Here is a 21,104-nt window from a genome sequence, read left to right on the forward strand (position 1 = left end):
AATCTTTATAAACCTGTCTATTTTATCTGATATAGTATTCATAATCATATTGAGTTCCCATAGGCCAACTAGCAGCTGTTGCAAATTTTGTTATTGTACTAAGTAAAATAGATATCCACCTAGGCTTATTTTTGTTGCAATTTTCGTTCTGTGGCATCACTGTCAGTCCTCAATTTGCTGCAGGTCATTTTTGCATGGGTCAAAGGAAACAACAAGGAGCCAATTGACTGTTTGCTCTTGTCGAAGAATAACTTCTAAACCAATAGGCATATGTGTTTGAGTTAAAGAAGCAATGTGATTGGCTGTCATTCGGCGTGGGATTTTTGCGCAAGCATAATAGGCAACGTTCACTACGCCTTGCTCCGCGCATTTCGTTACCTCTATCCTCGTGAATATGTTTTGTCCTGTCATTTTTAGTAGATCAAACCCCCGTCGATATATGCGTAAAACGGTAACATTTTCTCGCGTATGTGCGTAAAGTTAAGTAATGAGGTTTGCATAACAATTTCAGACTCTTCTTCTAGGGCCTAGAATCCAGGCTGTCCGTGCACTTGAACACGCCCTCGTAATACGTGACGTACCAGGCACTCAGCTGGCCGTGTTTTGTTGACACTCTGGCAATGTAAGCTGTATGTATGTGTAAACAACGAGCATTTTTGCGACATCTGCCCGAAACAATACGCACAATACTTTGGAGGTGAATTCTGTTTCTCTGGATACGCGAGCTCCATGGCAAACGAAAAACCTATGCATACATAGGCCAGCTATATTGTCAAGGTAAACTCTGTAGTCGTGTCACACAACGGTGACCACGAATAGCAGACAGACATTACGGCAGGATGATCGAACCTGTCCCAGCCACCCATTCGGGGGACGAAGGCCTCGACCAAGACTGTCCGGGGATGTCTGACGAACCTGCCACGGTACAGGGGCTCGTGTGCGCCTCCTTCAATCAAGACTCGACGTAAGTATGTGTGCGCACTGATCGAACGGTGCATTTCGCCTGGAGAAAAACAGACGCTCGATTGTTGCTCAAGAGCTGCGCTTAATTTTAGCAACAACACACCATATGGCACCTCAATCCTTTTGTAACCTTTCCCATTCCTATACAGTGCAACAACGTGGTCAACTAGTGGACATGACATGACCCGTTTCTGTCGTTATGCGCACTACATAACTTGAGAACGCACGAGAGCGCACATAAATTGAAACGCTCTCACGAGCGCACGCTATGATATATCTCTAGGCTACATTACATTCACTGTCCAACTAAGCTTTGTCTCGCTGCTACTCAACGTACGTCAAGTGAATAGCCTACATACGTTACCCTTCCTAAGATATTGTCCTAATTATTATGTTTAGCCTAATCGTATGGAGTTTCTTAGCTACAGATCTAGGCCGTTAAATCTTTGTTTGGACAGGTGTGGTGTGTGTGTGTGTGTGTCATATGATAAGGTTCATCCAAGGTGGCCTCTTCAACTGAACTGACACACTGCTGGCTCCTCTGTATAGACAACCAATCACTGTATTTATCACTGTAAAACAAGAGAAAACATTTTATTTGTTGTCTTGTTTATGTCAGGTCTTTGGCTATTGGCACCAAGGATGGCTACCGGCTCTTCTCTTTGGCATCTGTGGACAAACTCAATTGCATTCATGAAGGTGGTAAGTGTGGTGGAAGGAAATTTACCATGATTTCTGTCTGCAGGGCTTTATGCTATAGAATTAGCTCCGGAAAGTACATTGCATTTTTGTGACAGATTATTGTCACTGTAGTATGTGTTTCATTATGGTAGTTATAGGAGTAATATAGTATTAAGATGATGCATCTTTATAGCTATGCAGTAACTGTATCATAACATACACTTCCTGTTTTGAACCGCACAATAGTGCATATATATATATATGTATATATACTTCCTGCTCGCATGGATGGTGCGTGTGATTCCAAGTGTATGTGTGTATGTGTGTGAGAGAGAGTGACTATGTGTTTGATTCTGTTTGTGTGATTGTGATATTGTGTGTTGGGTGTAGGGGGGTCGTTATCCCCCTGTGTGAATGTAATATTTGAATGCATAAATTAATGTGTGTGTGTGTGTGTGTGTGTGTGTGTGTGTGTGTGTGTGTGTGTGTGTGTGTGTGTGTGTGTGTGTGTGTGCGCGTGCAGTGCATGCATGTGTGTTTCCTGCTCTTTTCTGCCTTGAGGTGGAGCACATTGTGGAGCATCTCTAATTGTGTGTGTGTGTGTGTGTGTGTGTGTGTGTGTGTGTGTGTGTGTGTGTGTGTGTGTGTGTGTGTGTGTGTGTGTGTGTGTGTGTGTGTGTGTGTGTGCATTTGTGTGTGTGTGTGTGTGTGTGTGTGTGTGTGTGTGTGTGTCTGCTGCCCTGTGCCACCATCGCAGCAGAGAGTCCCGAGGTGTACATCGTGGAGCGCCTGTTCTCCAGCAGCCTGGTGGTGGTGGTGAGCCACTCCATGCCGCGCCGCATGAACATCTACCACTTCAAGAAGGGAACCGAGATCTGCAACTACAGCTACTCCAGCGACATACTGGCCGTCAAACTCAACCGGCAGGTTCGTCCCCCACGTTCAAATGTCCCCACTTATATATTTTTTTGGAACTTCTGTTTATTTTTGTTCATCATATGCGTAACGGAGGCCAACTAGCAGAGTATGGTGTGGAGTGTTAGTAAACCTCCCTCCCGAAGCCTCAATACAGTGCGATAGCGTTGGGCTATCGGACCGGCCCTTTAGCTCAGCGGTCTCGTACTGTACCTCCCATTGCCGAACCGATGTAGTTGACGAGGTGGCAGGTTCGCGTCCCCGAGGAGGACGAATCGTTCGGGAACGTCTCCGTCTCATATGCAGTCTTGCATTACATCAGAATCACAGCATAAAAAAGCAAATAGTATATCCACAGGTGGCCATTACATTACAATTTACATTACATTACATTACACTTAGTTGACGCTTTTATCCAAAGCGACTTACAGTTATTGGTTACAATCCCTGTAGCAGTATGGGGTTACGTGCCTTGGTCAAGGGCACCTCAGCCATGGGGTGTGGTAAGGAGTGGAAGGGTGGGATTCAAACCAGCAACCCTCTCATCTAAAGCCCATCTCCTTAACCATTAGGCCACGGCTGCCCCACATGTGGCGACTGATGTGTGCAGTTTTTCCCGTTCCGTTTTGCTACTGTGCTTCAACATGCGGTTTTATTGCTCACGCTACCATTATTGGCTATTCTGGTGGGGACATGGTTTATCTTATGACGTTTGGGATGATATTTGGAGTATATTTAGATATTTTTTTTCAAAAGTCTAAACAAAAATCTTGGATTTTTTTCACACACCTCAGTGACGTTTCAGTACTAGAGATTGCCTGATGAAGCTCTAGTACCGAAACGTCGTTCATTAAAGCAAAACAGCGAAATGGTCAGGAGTTTTTTCAAGTTGTCTGAAAAGTCTAAACAAACCATGCCCCCATTAGAATGGCCAGGATCTCGGCTGAACAAAAAAAATGCTACATAGTCGGACACTGATAAGTCAAGGGTAGTGTGAGCAGCACATCTTCATGTTGAAAATGGCCGTAATTCTCCTTCAAGCTGTCTTTCCTGTGTTTTGTTGCTCTGCTGGTTTGTGGAGCAAGTGATGATGATGGTGGAGGAGAGGAGACATAATGGAGCATTTTCTAAAGCTGAGTTTGAGATTGATTGGTTCAACCAACGTCATGTGGCAACATACCCTATTTTTACTATGTCATGCTACTCTGTGGGTGGTTTGTGGTGCTGGGGTAATGGTGGTGGTGATGGAGGAGATACTATAGAATGCATAATGGTGCATTCAAAAGCTGATATCACCTGTTTGTGGTACACAAAAAGACGAGCTATGCTCTAGTTCAATGTCTCAGAGTGCAGAATGAAAGAATTAGCTATTTTCCTCTCCGTCATGCTGCTGGGTTGTTGTGGTGTAGGGGCAATGGCGGTGATGGTGGTCAGGCGATAATGTAATAGAATGAGTATTTAGGTAGCGAGATAAACTATTCTTTTCTCTTTCCTGCTGCTCAGCTGGTTTGTGGTGTAGGGGTGTTGGTGGTGGTGATACTGAAATAGATTCGTCAGACTTTTGAATGCTGATCTTGTCATTCTGTACAACAGCAAGATAACGGGACGAGTCTAGCTGCAAGTTTATTTAGGTCTCGTCGCTAATGGTTGTGTGCCAGCATTGCACGTTATTTGCAGTATCGTATATTGTTATGCAATATCATCATGTAATCTGCTATGTCATCCTAAATATGCAAGTCGTGCAGGTTGCGTTCTCCTTTCTGCTTGAAGCTGTGACATATGGTTTGAAAACTGTTGATGTGTGGTGTTGATGGACTGTGTCTTTTGAACTTTACACAGAGGCTGCTGGTACGTTTAGAAGAACATACAGTACCAGCAGACTCTGTGGTGTGTTCTTAACTGGGTGCTGAATCCCACATAAACCATAAATGAATGAAGGAACCGAAGGACAGCACTCTTCAGATTTTTTCTTAGTTTATTCGCACTTAAAGGGACACTGTGTGAGATTTTTAATTGTTTATTTCCAGAATTAATGCTGCCCATTCACTAATGTTACCTTTTTCATGAATACTTACCACCACCATCAAATTCTAAGTATTCATTATGACTGGAAAAATTGCACTTTTCATACATGAAAAGAGGGATCTTCTCCATGGTCCGCCATTTTGAATTTCCAAAAATAGCCATTCTTAGCTGCAAAAATGACTGTACTTGGACCACACTAGACAATATTTGTTTATTACTTATTAACTTTCATGTAAAGATCAAATTTGGCAATAGGCAGCCCATTTTCAATGAGCAGCATAGTTGCAGTACCTTTTTTGACCATTTCCTGCACAGTGTACCTTTAAGCATTTTCTTCAGCGTGTAATGTCGAGACTAAGAAAAAATCTGAAGAGCGCTGTCCTTCGCGTCCTTAATTCATGTGTGGAAGAATCTATATATGCATTACATGATAATATGCTATGTGGTATGTATGCTATATCACTAATGTTATACCACTGGGTCAAAGACGTGCAAAATGAAATTGTCATTTAGTGTAACGGATACCTTCTGCTGATTGTAACTGTAAAACTCTTTTTATTCTGTAACTCTTTTTATTTTATTTTTTTCTCCAGTGAATTCATGAAAGCCTCGGCTGTCATCCATTCACTTGAAACAATTTAAAAATCATGTTTTTTACAGTTACAGTCAGCAGAAGGTATCCGTTACACTGAATGACAACTTAATTTTGCACGTCTTTGACCCCACTGTCTTTTGAACTGTCCACAGAGACTGGTGGTATGTCTTGAAGAGTCCATATACATTCACAACATTAAAGACATGAAGCTGCTGAAATCTCTGCTCAACACACCATCTAACCGCACAGGTGGGTTGAATTCCTCTCTGTTACAGTATGTGAGCTTTGGCGGTTACGCTGTGTTTGTGTGTGTGTGTGCGCGTTCGAGTGTGCGTGCATGCAAGAGAGAGATAGAGAGAGAGAGGAGAGGGAGAAAGAAAGAAAGAGAAAGAGAGGGAGAAACTAAGAAGGTTTGTGGGTTTCTTCATAACTGACAAAGATCAGGACAATTCTCAGGTCTAGAGTAGTTATGTATTTCTGTTACAGTGTATCGACTATTCGGCCACCCAGAATTGTTATTACATGTACAGTACTGAAATTGTTTCTATGGAACTGTTTCAGTTTTTTCTTGCTGAACATGCTGAGTTTTCTGAGTGTTGTCTTTTTGTGTGCCTGCTTGTGTCTCGTCTCAGGTCTATGCGCCCTGTCCGTGAACCATTCCAACTCCTACCTGGCCTACCCCGGCAGCACCAGCATAGGGGAGATCGTGGTGTACGACACCAACAGCCTGGTAAGGGTCATGCTGTGAAGAGAGTCAACGTAGCATCTGCAGATGTGGAAAGTCATTTTCTGTCTTTTTTTCCCTTCTTTTTTTAAAACGTTTTTTTGGGGCTTCTCAAGCATTTATTTTTGTTTATATAAGACAGGTCAGTGAAGGTTGTTACAGGAAGCGTGTTGGGAGAGAGAGAGAAGGAGAAGGGGAAGGGTAGGCAATGGGCCCGGGTCGGAATCGAACCTGCGTTGACCGCGTAGTAGATGAGTGTCCTACCGTTAGCACCACGATTGGACCAGTAATTTTCTGCTTTGTTAGAAGCAGTGCCAAAGCTAACGTTTTGATGTTGTACCGTCTTCCACTGCTCCTAGTAAAGCAGAAAATTATTTTCCACATCGAAAGATGCTCCGGTGACTTTCTTCCCTACTTGAACTTAGTCCACTCCTATGATACACCAGATTGTGAAGTACAGGAGCGCGAGGATACCTTACTCCTCTGAGGGTCATGTTGTGTCGGAATCAGAGTTTTTACTGGATTTTATTAGCCAAGTACACTTACATGTACCCGAAATGTGACTCCAGTACATCTTAATTCTGTACTGCGGGATCTGTGCAACAAATGTAGGCTGGTCGACTGACCTGTAGAATTCAGCGGCAAAAGGGCTAGTGCAATGTTTGACACAATAGAAAAGAAAAGCCCATGGCAACCTTTTTCTTTTCATTACTGTAACTCCCCTTCCATATTGAGGGACAAGCAAATTGACATTTGAAATGTAAACTTGGAACAACTAATATCGGCAGTTATATATTCAAGCACATGATGTAGCCGTGAGGAAGACTGGGAAGGCTGCTGTGATTTAGTATGCATGCATGATTCACAGTTGGCAGACATTTATCCTGAAGCAGTGTACTGTATGGCTCCGCAAAATATATTTTGAGCAGAAATAAGTACAGAGTCTACTGGAAAACTTTGGGATAGCTTGGAATAACTGGAATAAATAGGTTTTTACGGTATCAAATCACTTAAACTCAGGTCAATTTACCTCTAATGAATCAAATAAATGGGTAGATGACGGATAGGCAGCAAAAAACATTTTTTTTCACAAAACAATGTTTATGAGGGAAAATGTATATGTCTACGTAGTGCAGCAATTAATCTTTCAAAAAATCCAAGTGGTCACAATGTTGGTCTATTCATTGATTATTTATTTACGTTGATAAAGCAATTTGCTGAAAATATGTCCTTTGGTGTGACTTTAAGAAATAAATATATTAAGTAATGTAGAAATGGCTTGATGGAGTTTTATGAACATTGTTACACTCTTCATATTTATTGCAATTTTTTAAAGTCTTAATTTAATGAGAAATTACCATTTAAGTATTTTTTTCCCCTTTAGATGTGAGATTATTAGAAACCTTCCAGGAAAAACAGGGATATCTTTCTTTTAAATGTTCAAAATTGTCTGAATCCATGCTAACTTTTCAGGGACGATAATTTGTTCTTCCCTAATGCAATATTCAGTGTTTATCAAACATATTGTTTAGCTCAAACAAATATTTGAGCGTTTAAAACATGTCACACCGTAGGACATTCATGTCACGCTAAAGGACAAAAATACAAAACTGAGACAGAAACAAATATATCAACATGATTATTTTGTCTTTTGATCATAATATAATGTTGTAGTCAATATGGACCTACATTTTACACTTATAAGTCTTTGAATCGTCGATTATCAGCCTATCGTAACTCTTAATGACAGCCATGCGGTCATTGAATGTAACCTGCAGAGCTCATAAGACTCATACTGAAGGGTGACCTTGGCATGACCATCACACTTTTGTAGGTATGCTATGACTGTCACACCATTGAACCTGTAGTGTGTAGTGGCCAGTGCCTGTTTGGTATCTCAAGCTGGACAGCACATTTATGCTGTATATTGAGCTCTCCACAGCATACTTTATTCATCTATACTCCTCTATATACTCTCTCACTGATCTTTCCTTCGCTGTTACCGTTATATTTTATGGTTTCAAAGCACCATTAATGACATTTTATATCATTTGACAGTATCTAAAATCAACAGCAAATATTCATCAACAATGCATCAAAGTATAAATTCCAAAGGCCAATAAAGGAATAAGTAATTTGAATACACAATATTTATCTAGTCAAACAACAAAACAAAAAAATATGTACTAGCAGTTGTTTTAAAAGCTATTTCTCAAATATCTAGTCCATTGGTGTGACCTGTTTGTCCTTTGGTGTGATACTCCAAAGTGTCACACCATAGGACTTTTACCATCACACCATAGGACTTTTGAGCTTTTGAGTTAATTTAAAGCCATGTTGTTGCCAACTGAAATACAATTTCACCTTTAGTAAGATGCATTTTCATACATCTACATAAGAAAAAAATATGAAAAATATACACTATTGTCATAATGTATTTTATGGCTGTCACACCAAAGGACTACAAAACTAATACATCTTGTGGTAGCAAAACATAATTGATTGACTGAAGAACTCTGAGAGAAAAATCTAAAATCCACCCTTGCCATTGGCTTCTTAAGGGTCTAAAGTCACAATTTATGTACCGCTGGAGCTTCAACAATAGATAATTATCCACAGAATTAACCAAAATAATGATGTCACACCACAGGACATTATTTTCTGCGACAAAGTTTCATAAGTCCATACGGTCTCAGAAAAACAGGAAAAAAATTAAGCATTGCCACTTGCTAAAATAGACACCTTGAAAAACATGCCAGGGTTGTTTAGACAAATGACTGAGCTTTGATTATTTATTTAAAAATGTTTTAATAAGGAGAACCAGGCTTGCCTCAGTCACACCATAGGACAAATGTGACATTTGACTCAAAATTAAGTATACTTATTTAAGCTCTGGATTTATTACACATTACTTTTTCACAACAACGACATTAGTTTAATCATTTAAAGCACTGACAATTTTGAAAGCATGAATTTACTTAATTTTAAGAGCCTGCGACAGCAAAATGTACACGTCACGTCATCTACCCAAATACAAATTCAGTCATTGATAATTGGTGACACGACTTGTATGGCGGCTAGTGGCCAAAAGTGGTGAACACTCACTAACAACCAACCAACCACCTGTCTTCTTCTTCTTCTTTCTTAACCAATGGCAGAGCACGGTGATTGTGATTCCGGCTCATGACAGTCCATTGGCAGCTATGTCTTTCAACATCCAAGGCACCATGCTAGCCAGTGCCTCAGAGAAGGTATGTGCCCAGAAAGTGTGTCCTGTGATGTGATTTATTGCGAGCACATGTTAAGATGTGTATCTCTGTATGTATGTGAATTTACTGCTGAACCACGTGCGTGCGTGCATGCGTGCATGCGTGCGTATACTTCTTGGATCTTGTACTCCTATGCTTATCTCTTGGATACAAATAGCCTAAAAGTAATCAAGTGTGTGTGTGTGTGTGTGTGTGTGTGTGTGTGTGTGTGTGTGTGTGTGTGTGTGTGTGTGTGTGTGTGTGTGTGTGTGTGTGTGTGTGTGTGTGTGTGTGTGTGTGTGTGTGTGTGTGTGTGTGTGTGTGTTTGTATCCGTCTGAATATTCAGTATGTACTGTGTATGAATGTGTGTGCACTCCTCTGTATGTGTGTGTGTGTTATGTATAAATGATGCATCAATCTGATAGTCCTACATCTGTATGTGTGTGCATGCGCCCATGTGTTTGACCAGTTGATGTATGTGACTTTTCCAAGGGTACCGTCATCAGAGTGTTCAGTGTTCCTGACGGCCTAAAGCTGTTTGAGTTTCGAAGAGGGATGAAGAGGTGTGTTCTCTCACCACACACGCACACATACACACATACACACACACACACACACACACACACACACACACACACACACACACACACACACACACACACACACACACACACACACACACACACACACACACACACAAAACCACACCAAAATAGACCCTAAATGAGACAAAGTTGTGACATTCATAAACTTGAGTCCTGTGACATTTTAACCTGTAGATAAGTAACCAAACCACACACACACACACACACACACACACACACACACACACACACACACACACACACACACACACACACACACACACACACACACACACACACACACACACACACACACACACACACACACACACACACACACACACGCGCGCACACACACAGCATGAGATGACGTTATGGGGAATGTAAACCACACCACACCACACCAGCTCATGACCATCATCATCGTAAACAGGGCCCAGTGTGTCAGTGACAGTGTGTATGCATGAGCAACATCCAGAGAGGGAGAAAAAAAGAGGAAGTCTGGACGTGTTCCATCTGAGCCAAACGTAACTGATCCCCAACTGATCCAGCCACTGTGCTCTCTGACCAGTGTTGCCAGATGTGTCTGATCAAATCCCACCCTGAAAAAGCGGCAACATGTGCTGAATTCCTCCCAATTTCAACAAATTGCATTGATTTTTATGGGCACAAAACTGCGGGGAAAAAAACGCCAAACGGCCAATTTTCCCCGTTTTTACCCGCAGACGGCCATCCCAAGTAGCCCAATTGGGCGGGTAACCATCCAATCTGGCAACACTGTCTGTGACTGCTGTGCTTTGTCTGTTGTTGTCTGCGCTGGTTCATAATGTAACCAGAAGCTCATTGGATAATGACCTTTGACCTTGTTTTTTTTGCCACTGGTGTGTTCATAACATTTACATCCTGCTTTGAGATGATGTGAACACTTCTGATGGTTTATAAAGCTCTTTGGCTTATGAAACTGCAACAGTTTCACAATGTGAAATACAGTAGTTCTGACTGTACACTAGGTAGTACACAAGTACATTACATGAAGTGTAACAAAGGAAAAAAAATAGAGATGCACAGGATCCTGATTTTTAGGATCCTGCCGGATACCGGATCCACTGCTTAAGATCCTGCCGGAACCGGATACCGGATCCTACCAAAGGGTTGAAACACATAGCCTACTCACACACGTGGGCCCTTTTTATCATGTTGGCTCAAACTATTTTGACTGAAAAGCCTCAGCTACCGGACCCTGGATCCTGGAACCGGATCCGGGTCCTGTGAAAAACCCTATTATCCTTCCGGAACGGGATCTTGGATCCTGTACATCTCTAAAAAAAACCATGCACATCCGTCTCAAAAAGATTGAGTGCAGGACTAGCAGTCACATGAAAACTGAAAACTGTCAGCTACACCCAGCTCCCATTTCTCTTCCTTTAATGTAAGAGTGGGCAGCATGATGTCTGGTGAAAGGCGTGCTGCCCGAAACGTCACATTAAAGTAAGAGACACGGCAGCTTGGCGTCACAGACTTTATTTTCAGTTTTCACTTTCAGTATGAAAACATAAAAATCCTACTTTGCAATCAGCGTCTGTCATTTTTAACTCCTTACATTTTTTGACTGTCCACTATTTGTACGTCACCATAACATTTAAAATTTCCAATATTTGTATATGATACCTTACATTTTCAACCCTGCATTTCGTGTATACAATGTTCTTTTATAATTTGCCATCATCCATCAGTTATTTTTCCTTGAAAGTATGTTATGTTAGTATGAGTAATTGTTTTTTGTTTGTTTTTTAAAGTGTGTGTTCCCTCCAGCAAACAATACCTGTAGTTACTGTATGTATTTTTTCACCAATAATTATTGTGCATATTTGTTATTTATTTTATTTGCTAGGTATGTGAGCATCAGCACGCTGTCCTTCAGTGCCGATGGGCAGTTCCTGTCAGCCTCCAGCAACACAGAGACAGTGCACATCTTCAAGCTTGACCACCACCCTGCCAGGTACGCACACTTTTGTTTTGGCTTCTCTCTCTTTCTGTAGTCAGTCCTTCTGTCTGAGACACACACTTTATAGATGCGTCCAGTCACGCATTACTGGCTTTGTACGTCCGTTGGTCCGTCCGCCGTGACGCGTTCTCCCAATCATTGAAAACTGCTTAAGTGGGTAGTGAATCATATCAATTTTCTTTTACATTTTCTATTAGTTGTCAATCCATTGGTCTGCCAGGTTTTTTTTCTTCAAAAACAACATGCAAAGAAAAATCTTTAGCATCCATCCATCCATCTATTGGTCTTTGTAACCCTTTCTTCCTAAGCTGCCTCTCTGTCTCCCCCTCTCTCTATGTCTCCCTCCCTATCTGTTTATTTGTCTGTGTGTCTCTCTGTCCCTCTCTGTCATCTGCCCTTCTCTCTCTGACACACACGGTTTTCTATCTGTCTGTGCAATCCTTTTCTTCCTAAACTGCCTACCTCTCTTGCTCTCTTCCCCTCTCTCTCTCTCTCTCTCTCTCTCTCTCTCTCTCTCTCTCTCTCTCTCTCTCTCTCTCTCTCTCTCTCTCTCTCCCCTCATGGGTTTTGTAAGGTGGACAGTAGTAGAGTGTTAGTTAATAATCTACTTATGTGTTTTTCCTTGGCTTTCCGGAAGACCGCGTTCTGAAAGGTGTGGCCTTTGTTTCAATTATGTGATAAGATGTACTGTATGTTTGCATGTTTGTGCATCAGTAGTGCTTGTGTAAGTTTTTGTGTCTGTCCTTTTTAGTTTCATCAGCAAAGTTTGTGTGTGTGTGTGTGTGTGTGTGTGTGTGTGTGTGTGTGTGTGTGTGTGTGTGTGTGTGTGTGGGTACGTGCGCGCGCGTACGTGCGCGCGTGCGTTCGTGCGTATATGTGCACATCACATACCGGTATCTGTGTCTGTGTTTGTGTGTGTGTGTCTTTGTACGTGTGTGTATGTCTGTGTACATATGCGTGCGTGCTCATCACATATCTGTGTGTGCGTGTGTGTGTGCGTGCTTGCGTGCGTGCGTGTGTGTTCTGTGGCCAACAGTGAGGAGGAGGACTCGTCCACCTGGTCCTCGTACGTGGGGAAGGTGTTCTCGGCCGCCAGCACCTACCTACCCGCTCAGGTGTCCGACATGATGCACCAGGACCGCGCCTTCGCCACCGTGCGCCTCAACATGTTCGGACTCAAGAACGTCTGCACCATGTCCATGTAAGTCAGTCGTCAGTGGTTCCCAAACCTTTTTTTCTGCTGGGACGCCCATTGGATCTACGAATATTTTCTTGACCCTCCTCCTCCATCATATTCCAGATGCAAAACTTTTTTGTCCGCTATTGTTGTTAAATTTTGCCCGTCATACACACGCTCATGTAAATGTAAAGGTTTCATGCAAGTATTCCCTTCTCTCCGTGACCCTAAGTGTTTAGGTGTTGAATTAACGCTCATTCAACACTTAAGGTGTCTCTCCACCAACCCGAGGGTTCGTTATTGTCGCGCGTTGGGGGCAGCTGGGACAGAGTTGTCTCGATGTGTCTCGGTGCGTCTGGGGGAGTTGGAGGACGTTGGTGGTCGTGTGTCTCTGTCGGGAGACTTTGAGCATGTTCAGTTGGGTCGGTGGTCGGGCTCCATGCCGGACTCTGATTGATTTTTGCTAACTGCAAAAACTGTGTCAAACTGTGTCCGATCAAGAGCGAAAGGAGCAGACAGACAACTGACTAGTCGTAGTTGGAGAGTCTGGTCGGTTCTGATAGATGTGCAAGCGCCTTTAGAGAGCTGACTCTCTAGTTCACACACTGCTACTTGATCTGCTACAGTTGCCATCAAACACAGCTAGATATGAGATGTTTAATAAACCCTTTCACCTGAAAAAGATACAGCACTGACTGTTCAGTTCAGCTTTTAGCTCACTTGTTGTTAACACACCTGCCTCTGGTTGTGACTGATTTGAGACTGGAATGCAGGGTCAAGACTCGAGCTAAACTGCACACGTATACCTAGTCTGCAAAAGAACCTCATCTCACCTCATCTCACCTCACCTCACCTTACCTTACCTTAAACGGTCATGTCAGCATAGTCTGTGCTTCCTTTATACTGTAGGTATCTTTGCACTTTGTACTTCCTTCGTAATGTATTAAATGAATTGTTCCCTTCTCTTGGGGTATTACACATGTATATTGCATTTGGTTGTGTGTGTGTGTGTGTGTGTGTGTGTGTGTGTGTGTGTGTGTGTGTGTGTGTGTGTGTGTGTGTGTGTGTGTGTGTGTGTGTGTGTGTGTGTGTGTGTGTGTGTGTCTCTCTCTTTTTTTCTATCTTGATTGATTGATTGATTGATTGATTGATTGATTGATTGTCTTTGCAGCATCCAGAAATTGCCTCGTCTGCTGGTGGCTTCCTCAGATGGTTTCCTGTATATTTACAATGTGGACCCACAGGAGGGCGGCGAGTGTGTGTTGGTAAACAAGCACAGGTCAGTAAACACAAACAACAACAGGGTTTAGTAAAGTGTACAGTGAAAGTAATTCTCTTGTTGATTTCATGACATGTTGGTGTGTCTGAGAGAGAGAGAGAGAGAGAGAGAGAGAGAGAGAGAGAGAGAGAGAGAGAGAGAGAGAGGAGAGAGAGAGAGAGAGAGAGAGAGAGAGAGAGAGAGAGAGAGAGAGAGAAAGAGAGAGAGAGAGAGAATCTGTGTGTATGCTGATGTTTTACCCTCATTTGAAAGTAGTACAGAGCTGATTTTGTGTATGTGTGTATGTGTGTGTGCACCATGTGTGTGTGCGAGCGCACGCGCATGTGCGTGTGTGTGTGTTTGTGCAGAGCTTTAGGTCTTCTGCCTCAACACTGAGAGTGACACGGCCGCGGTTGGCAAGCTGGCTGTGTGCCATTGCTGGGATGGTGCTGAGCTTCTAGCATTGTAGTTGTACAGCTGCTGTGTCCAGTGACATTGGCAGTGGCAGTGGTGGTTTACACTGCCCTCAGTTGCTTTTCAGCAGATTCAACAATGCTGAATCAATAATGTATCCATGTATTGTTGATTGAATGGATTGTAATTTGCCTGTTGTCCTGGTGCTTGCATAAGTGGCTCACTAACACCCTGATAGTGTTTTTTTTTCTAACATAGAAGTAATAATAGTAGTGGTAGTGTTAGCACGGTAGCCTGGGCACGTGCCATGTGCTTCTTACTGGACATTGAAAATGGACTAAGTCTGAAACGTCTGTTGCTGCAGTTTTATATCCATTAACTTCACTTAGCACTTTTTGGCTGTAAAATACAGTTTTCGACACAAGCTTTGTCTGCACCTCATTTTTGTTTACTTGTGGTGTTTCGAACTTTTTCTGAGCAGACGCACCAAGCAATACACGGCTCGATGTCTAGGCGCAGATGCCAACCTTTTTATTTTCCAACGCAAATTACATATTGGCCGGGTATTGTATTCTGCTCCAGGGCTTTAGTCTTGCAGATAACCGACCAAACACCGAATGGGGAGAGACTAGGGAGAGGGGAGGCATATTTCAACCTTTAAAGGAGGTCACCACTCCCACCAGTCAATGTCATAACCAAACTTTAGTGAAAGGTATAGTAAGACATGAATTTCAAATTTCAACGGACCTCCAGTAATCGTTTCTCACCGTGCTCGTTCCAGACCTTCTGTACCCATGAAATGTGTACGAGGTTATGGTAACACCAGGCTAGTAGTACAAGTACTACTGGAAGTAGTATGTTAGTACGAGCACATGGTACTAACATTATTATAACTATTACAGTGTTTTTCACAGGGGCTCTACAGCCCCCCAGGGGGTGCTAGATAGCCCTTGCGGGGTTGTTGAGAAGAAGACAGTTGACAGGAGGAGGCAATCAGTTGCAATTGGGTATTAGTCTATTTTATTTCTTAATACCGATGGGGGCGTTGGCAGGCTTATGATGTGGTCAGGGGGAGGGTTGGCAGGTTTAGGATGAGGTCAAGGGGGCGTTTGTTTAAAAAAAGGTGGAGAACCACTGGGCACTGGGTAGTTCTCACCCGCTCCCCTCTGCCGTCCAGGCTGTTTAACAGTGATGAGGAGCAGCCTCCCCCAGAAGAGGAGCCCATGGCTGGGGGACAGACGTACGCCGGCACCCTGGCCACGGGCGGAGGGGCCCAGAGCTACGCTGCTACCCTCGCCACACCTGCCTGCGTGGAGCACCCGGCCTCCGCAGGTCTCACAGGTCAGTCACACACAGGGGGTCAGCTCTACGTTCCCACGGCCCATTGGTCCTACCGCCCATTGGTCCCACAGCCCATTGGTCCCACCGCCCAATGGTCCCACAGCTTATTCCTGCTGCTCCATTTCCCCACATTTGTAATAAATTATTAAAATATAGGCCCTATTTTCCACAACTCCATGTTTCCACATTTCCATGTAAACTAAGGGAACCGCCTTTCTCCCCACCATGGACCATAGGGCCTAAATTTGAATACATTCTTTGAAAGGGTTGGAAAATAGAGCAGCAGTTATATTCTGTGGAACCAATGGGCTGTGGGACCAATGGGCCTAAAAATTGATGTTAAAAGTCTTAGTGATGGGAGATGAGAGATGTTGGTACAGTTTGGTGCACAACAAAGTACGACCTTTCCTGTTGCTTGTGGCCATGTGATGTGAGGCGAAACGTCATTGACGATCAAAGTTCTATTAACATCCCGCAAAAGCTCATTTCATAGGTCACTTTCTCATTTGCAGTTGGGATGTTGAATGGGGAAACCCCCTCTCAAAATTGCTTTGCCTAGTGCTGATAGTGGAGAAATTGTATTGTTTTCTCCATGGAGGCGAGCGACACTGATATTGAGGCAAGAGGCTACGAGCAAACAAACAGGACGGGAGGTACTAGTTTGACTTGGAGCCAATGTGGGTTTTGCGTTTCCAACCTTTTATTGTCATGTAGTCATAAATGGGCAGTTGAAAGTCTTGCACTTGAGTAGCAGTTCAATTCAAGAGATAAAATAACTTAAGTTTCACCTATACTTTACAGTATACGTATATAACATATGTGTTTTTGCTGTTTATGCTGCTTTGTTTGAAGGTAAACATTCAAAATCCCGAAAGGATAAGATTTAAAAAATATATATATATGAGTGTTTCGGCTATTGATACAGTATATACTGTATGTATGAGAATAATTACTCTCACACTTTGGAGTAGTGGGACTCCTTTCTCTGAATATGTTGGATCTCAAATAAATAACTCAATGAATATGGTTTTTAATGACAGGATATTCGGAAGATGGAGGAGCCAAAAAGGGCGAGGTGATCCCCGAACACGAGTTCGCTGCTGGACCTATCCGTCTGGATGACGAGCAGGAGTTCCCACCAGTCAGCGCCCAGAGCAACTAAACTCATCCCGCCTCCTAGCCAATCAACCAATCACATCCCGTGCTTTTGGTTCAGGGAGAGTGTTTGGAGTTAAATCATACCTACCGACCTACCTACCTACCTACCTGGCTTGGAATTTGTTTTGTCAGAATTGTGAATGGCATTGGCTATTGACAAGCCACTGACATTCTCAAAGACTGGCAAATTGTTAGGACCATAGACATATATGTAGTACATGTACTGTATATACAGTAGTATAATGTCTATGGTTAGGACTATGTAGCTACTACACAATGCAGTATTACAGAGAGAGACCATTACCAGACAGTGGAGTTCATACTTAACTGTAGTCCACAGAAAGGTAGGCAAGATGCCTACTTAAACAAAACAAAAAAACGATATACATTTAGCATGGTGACGTTGCTGGAAGAAAGACTTTGTAGTTTTACAAAAAAATCTACTTTTGGTATGCACTATTTATGATTCATTATTTATGACAAACCTACCGTATTCACGCTAAATCGGTTTTCCCTTTGCGAAAGGGATCGTTAGCATTGGTTGGTATCATGAATGGTGGACAAGTCTGCATGTCAGAAGACCATATATCTATTAGCTCAGATAATTCCTTATTTTAGGGAAAGAGAGAGCAAGCAGGATCCACTTTATTTTTTTGTGGGTGACTGATCTCCCAAACAAAATGTGATGGAGAGACACTAAGCTATCACTACTAGAAACCAATTGCTGCCAAATAGTAAGCCGTTTGAATGCTTATGTGTTTATGTACAGTGAGAGTTGGAAGAAAACGCCCAGCACTTGATCCAATTCGAATTCCAAGTCATGGTGTCTAAGGAACACCTTACGAATGGTTTCACTTCTGTTTAGTGTTGCCAGATGGAAAATGCTGAACTATCGTAGCAAAAGCTCAAAATTATCGTTTTTGGGGGCTTTTTGGGAGGAAATTATCATAGAAGGCCCAAATAGTTGTTTCAAGGCATCTGAATGAACTGAATGACAAATCTGAAATGATCGTACATCATGTTTTTTTTATCGTACATAGGAGAAAATGGACAAAATTATGGTACAAATACAATAATTATCGTACATCTGGCAACACTGCTTCTGTTTGAGCATGTAGGACCATGCAGTAGCATGTAGGACCATGCAGTTAATTATGGAGACTGAAAACAGTTGCTGTGAAAAGGAAAGCTGAAACTTGAAGATAGTATACTATACACAAATTATAAAAATAACAAGCAATTCTCAAAATATAAAGGAAGTCCTACTGACTTACAGAGTTCAGGGGCCTCATGTGTTACGACTTCTGTAGATTTCCTACTGAATATTTACGTATGTGAAATATTCATCAGTGTATTCATCAGTCCACGCAAGCAGGTTTTCATGCTGATTCGAGTGGTATATCTGATTTCACATGAAATTTAGAACGTATGCACTTTTTCATGTTAAGTCAAGTTAGTACATCTGAAGGGTTACTTTACAGTATGGAGTGTTTTTGTGCGTAAGCAAACTTTGTACACAAGGCCCAAGTTCTTCACTCCGCTTGTGAATTTGCTACAAACTCAACTTTGTAGACCTGTTACTGTTTTGAGAGGGGTGAGGCCACAATGAATCATATATAATTTATATTTCTCTGTCTCAGAAATATTTTATTATTGACGATTCTGTGTCCCAGGAGAGTGAAGATGCTTGATGCGGTCCGGACTTCGGTTTCGAGACTATGTGAGTGTGCATGGGCTTTTGCCTTGATCATCAGAGATGTCGATTCCGAGTACTATGAAGTCATCATCAAGACATTACAATTTTTACGTTACATTACATTACATTACATTACACTTAGCTGACGCTTTTATCCAAAGCGACTTACAGTTATTATTTTTCAGGCTTTTTAGTTACAGTCCCTGGAGCAATGTAGGGTTAGGTGCTTTACTCAAGGGCACCTCAGCCATGGATGGAGGCGTAGGATGAGGTCAGCTGGTGGGATTCAAACTGACGACCCCCAGTTTGAAAGACCACCTCCCTAATCACAATGCCACGGTTGCCCCCATGACCATGAACCTGAGTAACAATCTGATCACAGCAGTCATAAAAAATATTGTTGCAAATTAAAAATGAATAAAAGTATCAATGATCAAAAAGAAACTTACCAAAAGACATACACTCGCATTGTGTTAGAAAGCAAACATGGCAGGGATTGACAGCTCTGTAGATCATGCACGCTTCTCATTCTACATTGAAGAGAATAAGTTGTGGGTTTTTTTTCAATATGAAGTCGATTTGAAGTCTTGCAGATCATCAATATAACATACAATACGCTAGTAGTAGAACCAGTGTTAGAGAGTAGACCATACATATAGCGTCAATCAGTGGTGTATTCCAAATAGTCGTAAATCCTTTAATATAAGGGCCTGTGAAGAATCCAAAGGCACACAACACCTCTCTTAGTAGGTTTACAACTTAACATAAACATAATGGTAGCTGCTATCACCTTATTGGAATACATCCCTGAAGTTTAATTTTGTAGTGTCTACAACACATGGACATAATAAAGTCGTACCGGTGAACATTAACTCATATTGTTTTGGGTAAAGGCAAGATCAAAACAAACATGCGTACCGGTAGACTACTTGGCCTTGCTCAGATAGGTCATAGATGTACATGCTGCACATTGCTAACACATAATGTGAAAAAAGTAATGTGCATTTAATTGTGTTCAATTTTTTTTTCACACTATAGACTCTGGACCTGACAAAAATAAATAAAATAAATGTTGATACATTTATCTCAAAGTTACAACCATAGTAATGTGAGAAACTACTTAGTCAGTCAGGGGAATTGTGTGTACATTTTGTGTACAGTGGATTCTGCCCCTGTGCAGTCACAGTGTCATATAAAGCCCACTAGGGGTCGCTAGTTCTACAGCTTCAGTTATAATTCCCCCAGCTCATCCTGCTTTTCTAGAACTCTCCAGAGTAACCTTCCTGTTATGACATTTCAGCAATACCATGCAAGAGTTTATTCTATAATATAAAGATTGACGCAAGTGAAGACATTATTTAAGTGATGCCATTCTGACATTCTGTAATATATTCGCTTTAAAGAGTAGCTTGTAAACAATTTTGGCTTTTCATCAAAGACCCATAGACAGACACTCAGTCATGGTATTCATCTGTAACTTATGTCATGCGGGAAATACCAAATTGTTGTATTGTCTGATATGACTGATATTTGCATCTTTAATGCAATCATGTTTTCTTTCACTGTCATCTCGCTTCCCATGTTTGACTTTTGTATGTGCCTACTTTGAATTACTTTTGTGAGAGGATGTGTGTATATCTGTGTTCATGGGAGGGCCAGACACTAATGAAATAAACATACATTTGCATTAATAAGACATTGCAATCTGGCATTTTTTGTTAACTTTTTTGTAGAGAAAGGTTACTTCATTGATCTTAAAGGAAATCAAGATAATTGGCCACTTTCCCATATATCTGTTCATTCATCTATGACAAGAAAATGCCTACTTCCTTTGGAAAGATATGGTTGAAGAATGAAGATAACTGATAGACTTATCCCATAGGTGGGGAACCTATGGCCTTTTTAATGTTATGCCGTTTCACCTGAAATATGACATGCTTTGTAAAAAGCAGTCTTAGAATTTAAATTTACAATGCTATTAAGTTGAAAGCCCATTGGAAAACTCCAACTCCCATTGTCATTGTGACACAGCACTCCACAGCACAGAAGTGAACACTGCACACCGCACACAACGAAATTGCATTTATGCCTCACCCGTGCAAGGGGGCAGCCCTCAGTGGCACCCCATGGGGAGCAGTGCGGTGGGACGGTACCATGCTCAGGGTACCTCAGTCATGGAGGAGGATGGGGGAGAGCACTGGTTGATTACTCCCCCCACCAACCTGGTGGGTCGGGAGTCGAACCGGCAACCTCTGGGATGCAAGTCTGACGCCCTAACCTCGTCAGACTTGCTCACCCATGACTGCCCGTTTAGAACTA

The 21,104-nt window shown here is 42.1% G+C and overlaps 1 protein-coding gene across 2 annotated transcripts; it reads left to right on the plus strand.

Moving 5' to 3' along the window:
- The first annotated feature begins 409 nt into the window (after window positions 1-409).
- Window positions 410-20,479, plus strand: LOC134466744 (WD repeat domain phosphoinositide-interacting protein 1-like). 2 transcript variants are annotated; one of them, XM_063220615.1, is made up of 12 exons: window positions 410-964; window positions 1,583-1,665; window positions 2,402-2,571; window positions 5,332-5,428; window positions 5,812-5,909; window positions 9,062-9,154; window positions 9,645-9,715; window positions 11,628-11,735; window positions 12,778-12,942; window positions 14,090-14,197; window positions 15,768-15,931; window positions 16,972-20,479. In XM_063220615.1, the coding sequence occupies exons 1-12, from the start codon at window positions 840-842 to the stop codon at window positions 17,091-17,093; spliced, it is 1,404 nt and encodes a 467-aa protein (XP_063076685.1). In that variant the 5' UTR covers window positions 410-839; the 3' UTR covers window positions 17,094-20,479. The 2 variants fall into 2 exon arrangements, with proteins under 2 accessions (XP_063076685.1, XP_063076686.1); XM_063220616.1 differs by having other exon boundaries at window positions 2,405-2,571.
- Window positions 20,480-21,104: the final 625 nt, after the last annotated feature.

Source organism: Engraulis encrasicolus, chromosome 17 (genome assembly GCF_034702125.1).
Source record: "Engraulis encrasicolus isolate BLACKSEA-1 chromosome 17, IST_EnEncr_1.0, whole genome shotgun sequence".
NCBI classification, from domain to species: Eukaryota; Metazoa; Chordata; class Actinopteri; order Clupeiformes; family Engraulidae; genus Engraulis; species Engraulis encrasicolus.

What these genes read in the sequence shown, in the direction of transcription:
- LOC134466744 (XM_063220615.1), top strand. Translation starts at nt 840, where the DNA reads ATGATCGAACCTGTCCCAGCCACCCATTCGGGGGACGAAGGCCTCGAC. An exon ending in TCCTTCAATCAAGACTCGAC is followed by an intron (nt 965 to 1,582) that starts GTAAGTATGTGT and finishes TGTTTATGTCAG; the next exon opens with GTCTTTGGCTATTGGCACCA. An exon ending in TAGCCAGTGCCTCAGAGAAG is followed by an intron (nt 9,155 to 9,644) that starts GTATGTGCCCAG and finishes GACTTTTCCAAG; the next exon opens with GGTACCGTCATCAGAGTGTT.